Genomic DNA, 14,171 nt, shown 5'->3' on the forward strand with positions numbered 1-14,171 from the left:
ATTATCGAGACGTATCATTTGTAAGATCTACAATGTCAATAATGTTATGCGACACGTTAGGAAGTCTAGAATTATTTCTGGTAGGGTTGTCATCAATTATTTCATATATCGGTGGCTCTCTTCTACCGCGGGTTGATGGATTTCCCTCCCATCGTGTAGCTCTTATAATCGTTAGAGGTAGCTGTGCAGCCCCTATCATATAATATATTACGTTGAATGATATAATATGATTACAGCACTAAGCCAAATTGTCATTAAAACAAATACAGTGGAGCCTCGATAACTCAAACATCTATAAGTCAAATTTTCTATAATTCGAAAGAACGTCTTGGCCCCTGCATTTCAATAAAATGTACCCAATTACACCACATTTCTTCTATAACTCAAATTTTCTTTTGTCGTCGACCGATTCGAGTTCTCGAGGTTTCACTGTAGACACAATTCACTTAAAAGTCCTTACTTTCACTTTGTAGAGTAAGACGTTGTTCTTTTATTGTTCCACCCAGAAGGTTACATAGGTTTGTGATATAATTGTCCAAAGAAAAAGAGTAAGTTGTAGAAATTACAAGGCTTCGGCAGATAGGACACTGATTGCTTCTATCCAACCATGAGTTGAGACAGCCTTCGCAGAAAGTGTGAGCACAATTAGTTGTACTTGGCTAAATTAAAAAATTTTTTTTCAAAAAATGTTAATGATAATACTAAATCAATAAATAGTTTGTACCCGATAGACCAATTCATTACAAATAACACATTGAAAATCATTTTCTAAGAGTTTATTAATTTGGGTTTTGAGTGTTTCCACAGAGTCTTCTCCTTTAGCAATTTGTGTGTCCAACAATTCTGCTTTAATGGATAAAATCCTTAATAAAATATTAGGTGCTCAAAAATAATTTCACAATATTACCTTTCTGCGACATACATCTTCTGCGATAAATAGTCAACTTGTTATTTAACTCTCGATTGTAATCCTGATTCTGAAATTTTTTTATTTATTCCATATATATTTATATTCATTAAAATTGTGTGATGTCTAAGTCTTACACATAGTATACTAAAATGTACATTCAGCCGTTAAAATTGTGTGTTGTTAGCTCAATATTTGAATGAATTGACCTAATACTAAACTAAAATGTAAGAACATTATCTGTGTTCTCTCGTTGGTTTTTTTTACGATATTTTAATTTTTAAGTGAATTATGAGCATTTTTAAATATTATTATTTTATATTTTATAAACTCATAACTTAAGTTCTAATAAAGATGTACTAAAAGGTATCAATATATGCCATATAATATGCAGCCAAAATCATAAAAATATGCAACAAATAAAATTTTAAATTGTGTAATATTTTGAATTTTCGGGATCTTTATTTCTATCATTAAAAATACCAAAGAATTAAATGTAAATGTTAATTTATTGACAACTGTATTATCTTCAGTAATACCCAGAACTTTTTGGGCAATGTGTATCATCCTTTGCCAGTCCCTCGATAACTCTTTTGTATATGATACGATGGTCTGCATAAGGTAATGGTACAGGTACCAATATCGCCCACCGCTTTTTTTATTTACTATTTTACTATTTTTCCATCAGTAGTAAAAACCTTAGTGTCTTTGTTTGCCAATGAAATCAATTTTCGAATTTTATAATTATAGTGAATCAAAGTATTTACGTTCAGCATATTTACGAATTACAGACTAAGCAAGTATACAGAGTGCATATAATATATTATCAACAGACTAAAGAGAAATTAAGATAATGACACAACATTCCATGCTGTAATCGATTAGTTATTTTATCACTATCACAATTACTTTTTGGTGCCTACACATTTTATCATTACATTTTCTGCTAGACAGAATATTATTGTATACATTTTTTTTTTTTAATTCTCGCTTCAAATGCAATACATTTTGAATTTTGTCAAAATATGCACAAATTTGCGATATTTATTAATAATGCAGTACCTACATGCAAACAAAAATTGCCATAAACTTCAACCTATTTTATAAAGATTATTCACAAAAATCCCAAAAATATGCAATTCCATAAAAATCTGTGCTTTACTAATATATCACTTAAAAATTAAAATATGGTAAAAATTCAACAAGAGACCAGAAATAACGCTTTTACCTTTAAATCTGATAATAGGTCAATTTACTCTAATATTAAAGCTAACCACACAAAACTGGAACTGCTGAATGTATATTTTGATATGTTATATGTTAGTAATGTGACGTCCTTTAAGTGTATATTATAATTTTTACATACTTTAATCATTTCATTATTCATCTTGTTATTTAATTCTGTTGCATTATCAACCGATTTTTTCAATTTATCCATTTGAGCTTTAAAGTCATTGACAATACTTATTTTAGAAATTTTTAACTACAATCAAATAAAAATGTATTTATATAATCAATTGCATTACTTTTGTAATATTTTAAATAAAAACACAAGTGTTTGTTTATTTGTTACATAAAAAACTGTGTCAGCCAATAAGACGAAGGATGCAAAATTTATATATACTGCGTAAAAGCTGTTATATATTTGAACTATTTCATTTCAATGGGATACAATTCATAAATAGGTTAAAATTATTCTCTGCATCACGAGAGAACACAACCGCTATGCACATCCAAAAGATTTACTCGAGCAGTTGAGAGTCCAATTTTTCCCCTCCAAATGGTCACCAGTCACCTTATAACATGTCATGGCTAACTCTAGTGGTCGCCATTCTGTTCTCTTGTGGTGCGTTGTATAGAAGTTCAATGAATGTTATTAATTAATAACCCAATAATTTGGTCAGTTATACACTTCTAGGTATAATTTGGCCATACTTTATGTTTACTTGAAAGAGAGTAAAGAAATGTATTTTATTTAAATCAATAGTACTTACTTCTTTCACTTGATTCTTAAATTGTTCTATTGAGATTTTAAATTTGTTAATTTCCTCCACAATAGAATTTTCTTCTTCTAATCTATAAGTAAAAACATACAGATAATATTATATCAATCAAATTACTAGAAAATGTACAGTTTAAACATTTTTTAAATAAAACAGTTACCAAAGTTAAATTTTCTAAGCGCAAAGGTAGGAAATTATTAGTTTATCAAAACTCAGTTCAGAATAAGTTTTTAATATGACAATTTATTACATTTAATATCACAGTAAACAACATCTTGCAGAGATGAGAGAAGTTCCCGACACCAGAGCTTATTATACCGTCTAGTGTTTTCTATTTATTTATAAAATAAAATCTTGTTACTGAATTATTTTGAGGAAATAATTATTGATGTACTATGCCATGAATATAAAGATTGTAATAATACAAGATATAACATTAATACATTTAAATACTATAAACAAAATTATGTTTACCAACTAAAATTTACTTTTATTTGATAACTATTATAACTTAGGTACTTTCATTTTATAAAGTATTTGTTAATTAGATAAATCAGTGGTGTAACTACTTGGGGTTATGTGATGATGATACATTTTTATACATACATTACATTATATTTATATTTATATTCCTGTTTCTCCATAAATTATTTTCTAGTTTATCCCAAATCCCTTTTGATCCCCTTAAGTACCAGCTCTATCCAACATTACTACCAAAAATCACCCATAAAATTTATGATTCAAGAGGTTCATAACAAAAGTACAAAACACATAATTATTGAACCACTTCATTCATGCTAAAACAACATATCGGATATAATCATTAGTAGAAAGTACCAATTATAGTGGTTTTTTTTATACATTTAGGAAAAATAAATTGAGATAGTATTTTAAATTTGGGTAAAAATTGATATTTTAGTATTAATTTACCTGAGTTTCTTCTTAGGATTTGATAATAAGCAGAACTTGTATACAAAATCCCAGGTCTTACTCTTATCCTTAAAGGCGATAAGGTCTCCATTTTGTAACACAACTTCCTTAGAAATTTTTTTGTAATTCAAGTACGTACCTGTGCATGAGTCCTGAAAAAGTAAACAATTTTAAATTTGAATATGTGAAACCAAGATTTGTTACTATTTTTGATTGGGTTGATTACAGTAATGTAGAAATGATTTCTGAGAGGGGGGATCAAAAAAAGAAAACGACATAGAAATGGGATGGGAAAATTGGAAAATTCCCATCCATTCAAAACTTTTTACTTAGTTAGTAAAATATTTAAGAATAAGGAACAATGAATATAATTTGAATCGATTCAAAATTCACATCAAATACAATTTTTCAGATTATCCACTCCAAAGCCAATAGGAGGGTATTTTACCCCCCACGTCCCCCTTGTATACACCACTGTGGTCAATTGACACAATCATTTATTATTGACCCTACCATATCAAACTATAATATTAGTGTTGGAATAATGGAAGCTCATGATTGATAATATTGTATAAGGAATGGTTTTTGAAAGAATATCTGAATAATCTTAAAAGAAAACATAAATATAAATCTAGAATATGTATAGTATTATAGTACTTATAGCTTAAGCAGTGCTCGAATTGGGAAAAATTAAGTAGAGGAGCTCAATCCAACTACCTATTTAAAAACTGCGAATTCCAAAGTAAGTATAATATATTTTGATAGCAATATCTACATCTTACATTGTTACAGGAGAAAAAAAATAATAATAATCTACTTGTTTATTCAATATACTAAATAGATAACAAAATAAATAATTAATGTTTTTGAGCCCACATATTTTGATAATTAGTATAAAAAATTTAAAAATTCATCAACATCGATAAATGATAACTATAACTGAAACTGATGACATTTCATATGGAACACAATTTAAGATAGCGCTAGCACACATCAGTATCTATGCCTTAAATAATATACTTGTATATGTTCTATGATCTGTGAACTATTGACTATATAGGCAAAACACAGGGTGATATTTAGGGCTAGGATTTTGTAGCATTTTCATTTTCTTTCGTAGTACTACAGGACATACCTAGCTAATCAAAAACAAAATTCGATTTATTCATCACAGAGTTCAAATATGCAATTTTGATTTTGCTTTTTTTGCATTTTCTTATGATATTCGTAAATAAATGCTTTTTTGGTACTTTTTTGTCAGTTTATTAGCTTTTTAATTAGTTTTTGTTAATTATACTCATATTTAACATTTTTAGAACATTTACGTACATATTTATCCAAATTATTATTTATTAATTTATTTTAATTGTATCATTATATATACTTATTTCGTGATTTAGTAGTGAAATATTATCGCCTTATCTGAAAATATTTCTGAAAATAGATTCTTAGATTTTGTCAAAGTGATTACCGAGTGGGGAGTAGTGGTTACGTAATACGTCGACATTTATCGATATTTAATAAAACAGTTTTTAATTTATTTTTTTCAATATATATAAATTGTGCTTAGTTGCTCTAAGAATTACTTAGTGTGAACATATAAAAATGTGTTAAATAAATTGTTTTTTGATATAAAAAATATTTTTCAGCTAAACTTAAAAATGTTCAAGTCTTTTTTAGTTGCATTTTCTTGGTTAAAATGCTTTTTTTTGTAGCATTATTGGCAATTTTTTAATTCCTTTGTTGTAGGTTTTTAGTGCTTTATTTTCCTAGCCCTAGTGATATTATAACAATTTAATTAACTAATATCAAAAATAATTTTGATATGAAAAATAGTAAAACTTGTTATATAATTGACATCAATTGAAATCCAGATTTTAATACAAATTATTTCGGTCATAAGTTTGTACCGTCCAAGTAAAAAAAATATAAATAGTAGGGGAGCTCTACCTCCCTGTGCACCCTCCCCAGCAATTCAATCACTGAGATTAAGAACTTCATGAGGAAAAGTAACAACAAATTTAAAAAATGCTGGGTCGAGATAGGGCTATCATGGTCAATAAGATAAAGTACACACAACCAGTGACAACAATTTACATAAGTACACAAATATTAACAGAATACAATTAAATATTACTAGCTAAATAACTCGACTTGTGCTTTTTTTGTGTTATAACTTTTTATCAGTTTTTATATAAGATGTATTGTCTTTAGATCATTACCAATATTAATACTTTAATTATTTATTTGATCACTCACCTTGTTTTATTAAAAATAGTTGCTTCTGGGACTCTGGGTACTGTTCTAGAAAGTTACAATGTGCGACATCAGTTTTTACCTTATCTGCCCAAGTAGCCAATGGCAACCATTAATATACAAAAAAAAAATTTTATTTTCCACCAAGAATCACAAAATTCTTGTTTGAGGACCTCTTTAAAATGCAAATTTTAAAAAATCTTTTCTTAGTGTCTACATCATAAAACTATTGATCAAATTTCATACTCATAGCCTCAGCGATTCCGGCTAGACTATGATGAATCCTACAAATTCATAATATGCAGATTTTGGCATATAGTCTTAAATCGTAATATCATATACTTGTATAGTATAAGAATACGTAGTATATGATCTAAATTCTAAGCATTATAATATAGCATGTTAAATATTTAATTTTGTAGTATCAACTTTTAACTATATAAATAAAAAATAGAAAAATAAAATATTATTTTTATTTTTATTTAAAAAATTGTGCAGAGGCATGTGACACAACTTTCAGTATTTGTAAAATTAAGCATTTAATGCTTTACAAATAATTTTAAAAAAACTACAAGAGGATCATGTATTATATTTTCAAGCTTTTTGGCAGAGAAACTTTTTCCAACATGTTATACATGAAAAAAATTTAAAAATTAGAAAATTTCATTTTGTATAAAAATAATAAAATTTAGGTAATAGTGACATGTTAATGAAGTTTTTACTTTTTTTTTTTACTTATACCATAATAACAAATATCTTCACTTTACAAATTATCATAAGATTTTCTAATTTATTCTTCTCGTGTTCAATCTAAACATCAATTTTCAGATCTGACCTCTAATAATCTTAAAGCAATGTCTTACTCTATGGTTAACGCAGCTTTTTTGAATTACCTTAATAATTAATATACATTTTTCAAACTTTATTGTTATATATACCGATGGATCAGTCTCTCCCCTTTCTGCTGGCTTTGCATTTTGTATTCCGAAGTTACATGTTTCTTTTACTAAAATCTGTCCCATTCGTCTTTCTTTTTCCACAGCCAAGTTTTTTGCTGTCATTCAATCCTTAATGCTAATTTTAAATTTTGCATCGAATTATTATTTAATAGCGTCTGACTCTAAGCCATGCATGTTTTTGTATTAAGTTTCTTATTTTCACCCTCAATCTATTTAACTATATAATTCACTTCCTTTGGATTCCCAGTCGTATTGGGATACATAGTAACGAGGTTGCTGATAATATTACCAAATCTCCACATTTAATCTAATCTGCCTTTTTCTTACTCATCTGCCCCAGACTTTATTTTAAAACTTTACATATCTAATCTATGGTCTTCTCACTGGAATAACATATCTGCAAACTTAGTTTAAAATATAGATATATGACACCCAATATCGTCAAAAAAAACTTGGTTTAATAACTTACTCTCTTTTATTTTTTTCAAATAGTATATTTACAATCTATATAACAGATAAGGTATAATAAGTAAGTGTGGTGACATAAAATAACATTAATAAGAATAGGAAGGCTCTCAGCAGTGCCACCAGACCAGAAATTAGGTTTTTTTTTTAGTTTTTCGTTAGTTAATCGTTTATTTTTTATTTTTTTAAGCATTGAGTAGGTCTCTTGGCCATTTTCTTTTTAACCTTCTAGAAATGATTGAGGTAGTGGATAGATTTTTAATTAGTGGATTTAAATGAGCGCAAAGTTTTGAGAGGAATTTGGCTAAGTCGTTGAGGGTTGAAATATTAAGGTCTATGTGGAGGTTTTTGTTGGTTACGTACCAAGGGGCAGATGTTATTAAGCGTAGGCATATGGATTGGAATGCTTGCAAGGTTTTAGTGTTTGATGGCTTTGCTGGCCTCCATAGTTGGATGCCGTAAAGCCAAGCCGGATGAATTATTGATTTGTATATCGTAAGTTTATTGGCTAGAGAGAGTTTCGATTTTAATAGGGGTCTCAGGAGATGCAGTTTAGAATCAACGGATTTTCGTTATTGTTTTAGATGCGAGCTCCAGTTAAGGCATTTGTCAAATATTAACCCTAGGTACTTTGTTTAAAAACTTAAATTTACAGACTATATATTGTTCAATTTAATCGTTTATCTATAGGCATACTTTATTAGTTATTACCAAGTCACACTTTCAAACTTGTTTTCAATGACACTCCTTTTTGTACACTTCATTCAAATTAATGTACTTGTGACCGCAATCATATTTTATATGATTGCCATGCTCTGCAGGCTAAACAAATTAATTTATTTAACTTAAAACGCTCAATATTTCTTCCAACCTCTACTCTATTTTAAATACTAAATCTGTATCACTTTTATATTGGAAGCTGGCTTTATTAGATACGGTGAATTTTATTATATTTTTTACTTTATGATATTGTAATAATTGAGTATTTTAATAATATTGTATATTAGTGGCTTTAAAAAAAAAAAAAAAACAACAGAAATTAATTAGGGAAAAATTGTCAGCAGTTTTAAATTTTCACATCAAATTTCCCGCAGTTGCATCAAGAAAAACAAATGCTTAGTTTTTAAACAAGAATATGAAAGATATTATCTTTGAACGCTGTTATTTGCTTACTCGTTACCAGCCAAAATATATCAAATAGTTCAACTACTACACTTTGAGTTAGATGGCTATTTAAATGTGGTTAATAAAGATCATTATATTATAGGTACTTGGTTATTTAAAGATTAGTGCAATTATTTTATCTAAACAATATTATTTAATATGGTGAATAACAAGAAAATTCTGAACACGGACCAAGGTGACAGTGAGACAGTACCTTGTATTCTTAACAATGATCATGATTCATTATAACATAATATATTAAAAACACTTATGGTAAATGGTCTTATGAAATTGTTTTTCTAGATTAAAAAGCTTCAAATGTAATACAATGACCTTCCATGTATGAAAAGTAATAATGTTTTAGTTAAAAGTTGATATCAAAAAATCAAATATACTTTATGCCAAAATAATAATATATATAATTGTATTCTGTTTATTTGTGTATGTAAGTTGTTGACTTGGGTAAGCCGTTTTATATCTTACCAACCATGGTAGAAAATGAGTGTTAAATAAATGATTTGAACATGGTTTGTTAGACCCTAAGACCCTCATTGTCGGCAGCCCAAGGGTATACATTGAAACTGTATTACCCATTAGTCATCCAATAATTGTATATCTCCCCACAATATTTATCTATGAGACACCACTGCAAGATAGACTAATGATTTGTTGAGGTCTTTACCCTTTTACTAACAGTATTATTTATCAATAAGATCATACAAAGCAGTAGACAATTCACAGTCCACTTTATGTCATATTTTATAAAGATGTTTATATAGGTATATACTTACAATGTCTTTAAGGATAAATTTATCATTTTCATATCTAATGGTAGAGTGAATGCCAGAAATGTATAGTTCTTCAATTACTATTGAGGATTTCAGAAAGTTCCCAAAGACAAACTGTTTAAACAGAAAAAAATCAGTTACACATTTAAAACAGAGACTGACAGGTAGGTACAATATTTACTTGACAGTCAGCCTTCACATCATAGACCTCTCCAGTTCTTGTATCCTGAACGAGTGCATGCGATACCTCTGAATCTCTTTTCAACCTTTTGGAATTCATTATGTGTTTGATGTCTTTTAACCTAATGAACAATGCTAATGCATTAAATGGGCATGGGCCATGCGTGAAGTATATTTTATAGAAACTAATTAAAACAAGGTCAGATCTTCCAAAAACAAAGATAATAGAATATGATATTACTATCAACCACAGATATATCAAAATAAATTAAAAATGTCACTAACTATGCTACATTATAAATTATAATTCATGAACTACTACACTAGTGTATAATAGTTGTTCATGAAAACATGTCATAATCGAACTGTGCAAACTGCAAAGTACAAAGTGCACACTGCAAAACTGCAATACTTGGGTATACAGTGTGATCACGATAAGGGGAAACCATGAACTAAGATAGACTATCTTAATTAACTATCTCAATTCATGCATAGTATAAGAAATAAGAAGTATGATCAACGCGAACCGTGTTTTCTTCCTAGTTCGCACATGTGCATCGTCTTGTGTTTTTGTGCATACTGCATTGCATAAGATTAAATGTATACTCGTGACGTCGCCTTGTGTTTATTGTTGGTTGCCTATATAAATTATACATTGCCCCTTAAAAAAATATGCGCAGTCTTATCATTGAGCATACTTCTTATTCCTTATACTATGAGTTCATGGTGGAAACACTCAATAACTATGTGCAGGCCATAGATATATATGGTGGGTGGTTATTTGTCGAGTGGCTTTTTGACGATTCATTAGTGTACGATTTTTATTCGCAAATTTACGGTTGGTAGTGTGGTATAATGGTTTTTTGTCGTTTGGCATTTTGTCGGATTTTGGTGATGGTGTTTTGTCGAGTGGTTTTTTGACGTTATCATGTGGCCTTATGTCGGGTGGTTATTTGTCGGGTGGCTTTTTGACGTGCTTCCCAGCTGTCGGCTATGTTTCGTAGGAAGGACTGTGTTGTGTAATTATGTGTATTTGTGTATGAATGTGTGTATGTGTGTGAGTAAGCATACAAAAATAATAAAAAATTGCCCTTGTGGCCCACAATTATAAAATAAGTATAATAAATCTGACAGCACACCACACGTTGGTGTTTCGCACAACACAAAATATAATGTAAAATTGTGTTTTGTGCCCACAATTTTACTTAACAATTAATATAATACCGATATGTCCTTCTGGCGCTCACAGTTATAGAAAAAAAAAAACAATTATAATTTTTACTATTTGAGTAAATAAACACTTTATAAATTATAAAATGACATATATCGATACTGCCGCGACAAGGCGTCAATGTGTTAATAATTATTTAAATTATTTGAATAAATAAGTACTTACGTTATTCAGTAATCACTTGTGGTGAACGTTGGTACGCACAGCAGGACGGTAGACGAAAAAATTAATGACAAATTGACAAATAGTATGACAGTATAATCATTGATAAATGGTGTTACGTCTTAACCTGACGTTGGTTATTATTGATGGAAGCGGATGAACAAAGAACAACATAAATTAGTTAATTGTTAAGCATGTGCTTTACTCATGGCTGTGTCCAGTGTACATGAGACTATGAGAGAGCACCTTTATTATCAAACATCAAACTTGAACATAATGACTAATTATTGATTATAAAAATGTACAATACAAAATATTAGGTTATATGTGATAACACTCTTATCACATATCTTATAGATAATATAATTTTATCAGGTTATGAAACAAATGGTATTAGGTGTTATTAATGAAATGAAGAGTTACGGGGAAAAACGATCATAGTCAAAAGAAAAAAAAAAATCAAATTATTACAGTTCCTTTTGGTTAGTTTCATAACGAATCGACACGTGAATGGAGTTATGGAAAAAAGATCATGGTCAATGATATATAATTATGATATAATAATTATACCTATACAGGGCTCGAAACTTCATGCACTAAAAAGTTTGAATATATGACATTTTTAAATTATGCACTCAAAATATGCATTGCGCAAAAAAAATCATGAGCAAATTTTTAAATTATAAGATAAAATGAATAAATTTTAAAAGTGTTTTATTCCTTTTAATTTTTATATATTTAACAGTCAAAATTGATAAAATAAAAAATAAATTTGATACTTGTGAAGTTCAAATAGCTTTGTTATCTTTATTATAAATCTTAATTAGGCAGTCATTTTTGTCTAATTTGTATACACATCCATAATATGAATAATGTGTACGGTACCTCACACGAAAACACTAAAAAGGGAAATTGAACGGACCAACGTATACGAATTACGAATCATACGACTATACGAGTAAACTCATCGTCGACTGGCGAGTGCAAGATAACCGTACCAATGTACAAAATTATAAATGTGGGTTGGTGAGAAGCTGCACGCGCGCTGTACAGGTTCGTTTCGACGACAAACTTTGTGCGGTGGAGGATGGTAGTGGTAGCGATTACATTGTTTCCGCGGTACTACGTAAAACGCATAAAATCTAAATAAGTCCTACTAGGATACTAGGTACTAGGTACTCACACATTTACACGATAATAAAAATGAACCAAAACACTATAATATTCTGTAAACGGAAAAATAAATAAGATACAAGAAACTATTCAAATATTCGTGTAAAAAATATTTCCATGAAATAATTGCATTAACGACTGTAAAAAGTCGACTATATGCCAAATATGCCTTTACACCCAAAACATGCACTATCAAACTTCATATTATTATTATTTCTATTGTTATGAAACGGATTTGTATCTCAGTTAGCATGTTATCCTGTGTAGTAAAAAAAACATGCAGATGCATGAACTTACGAGCCCTGATTATATATAATACAGGTTTAAATATTACCATAACGGGAAAAAATATCAGTTCTGAAACTTTAATACTGCAATACTGCACATTTTAGGTATATTGATTATTATCGTTTTTCCCCGTTACCCTTCAAATGTACAATTCTCTAAACCGATAAACTGTAAATTAGATTAAAATATTTATTATACTACATCGTTCACAATATTTTCGTTGTTATTTTATTTTCGGTGCGGCCTGCGGGTATTTTTTATTATCGTAATGGCCCGGTGAAATTCAAATAATTTCTGGATATCCCTGATCAATTGTACATAGTCTCTGTGTCGTCGAATCTAATCAAATTAATTTCGGTTTTGCCGTTTATATAAAAATGCCATTAATTTTATAATAAAATAAAAATAGTATACTGTGTCCAACATATTAGGCCATTTTTTTTTAAGTCGGGGACACCCCCCCCCCCTCACCAAACAAAAAAAAAATACGCCACTGGCGACAACCATACGGTGAAAGACAAAAATCACGGCGGCCGTGTTAAAATGTTATTCCGGCAGCCGACGAAGCTATAATATTCTGGCTTTATCTACATATTATTACCCATGTATTTATATATATATTATTCTTATTACAATACACATCGTAATATTTAGGTAGCCCGATTTTACCGCGCGTGGTACGACGGTAACAACAACTGCAGCACGTATCGTGCGGGTGCATGTCGTCGTTCACGGGAATAAACCTCCTACCTATGTGAAAAAAGCGTAGTTTTCAGGAAACGCGATAAACGTTTTAAATAAAGAAATCAGATAGGAGTTATTAATTTTCATAAACGATTTATATTTGGTAGCACATAGGATGATTTTTCTACGGTGGAGATAGCTGCACATAGGAGATATTTCATAAATGATTAGTAGGTACCACATAGGAGAATTTATTTATTATTTTTCATTAATTTTAGGATGCAGATATAACACATAGGAGATTTTATCAATATATAGCTAATTTTTTTCTGAATTCAGGGATACCAAAACCTCAAAATCATAAATTTGGCACATAGGAGGTTTGTTCCCGTGAACGACGATGTGCAACGGTGGCGGCGGCGTGCAGCATTGCAGCGAGTAGTGCGCGCGCGATATAGTATAAATTTAAACACGAGCATTATTTTTTATGGATCTCGTCGGTTTTTGCGCACACAACATACACCTATTATTTTATGTATTTATATATTATTATTATTATTATAATACACGTCTGCAGCACAGCACAGTACGGGATCGCCCGTCATCGGCGCACTAAATTTGTTATACCTATAATATACAAATATTATACACACACAAGCCGCGCCGGAACGGTTGGCAGCTGACAGGTGACTGCGTTATTATAATATAATATTATTATGGTGTAGGTATACACACACGTACACACCCACACACAGGGCCACATTTAGTGGGGGGGGGGGGCTGGGTACAACTGCCCCGGGCGCCAGTATTTTAGGGGCGCCAAAATGTTGTGGCCAGAAATATGTTTACTAGTGAATTATTAAAATTGTATAATTTTAATTGTTTTAATAACAGTATTATATTTATAGTATATTAGTATTATGCTGTTTGACATTTTTTTAATTAATATTAATTTGCATAGTTTTATATAATTTTATTTTA

General features: G+C 29.6%; 1 protein-coding gene across 1 annotated transcript; it reads right to left on the reverse strand.

Annotated features, from left to right (window-relative positions):
- Positions 1 to 286: 286 nt before the first annotated feature.
- Positions 287 to 2,411, reverse strand: LOC100568822 (E3 ubiquitin-protein ligase RNF8-like). Its single transcript, XM_029492272.1, has 4 exons — positions 2,274 to 2,411; positions 908 to 977; positions 725 to 843; positions 287 to 659 (listed from the first exon to the last, which is right to left on the reverse strand). The coding sequence occupies exons 1-4, from the start codon at positions 2,343 to 2,345 to the stop codon at positions 447 to 449; spliced, it is 474 nt and encodes a 157-aa protein (XP_029348132.1). The 5' UTR covers positions 2,346 to 2,411; the 3' UTR covers positions 287 to 446.
- Between the last annotated feature and the right edge of the window lie 11,760 nt (positions 2,412 to 14,171).

This window comes from Acyrthosiphon pisum, unplaced genomic scaffold (assembly GCF_005508785.2).
Source record: "Acyrthosiphon pisum isolate AL4f unplaced genomic scaffold, pea_aphid_22Mar2018_4r6ur Scaffold_21128;HRSCAF=23108, whole genome shotgun sequence".
NCBI classification, from domain to species: Eukaryota; Metazoa; Arthropoda; class Insecta; order Hemiptera; family Aphididae; genus Acyrthosiphon; species Acyrthosiphon pisum.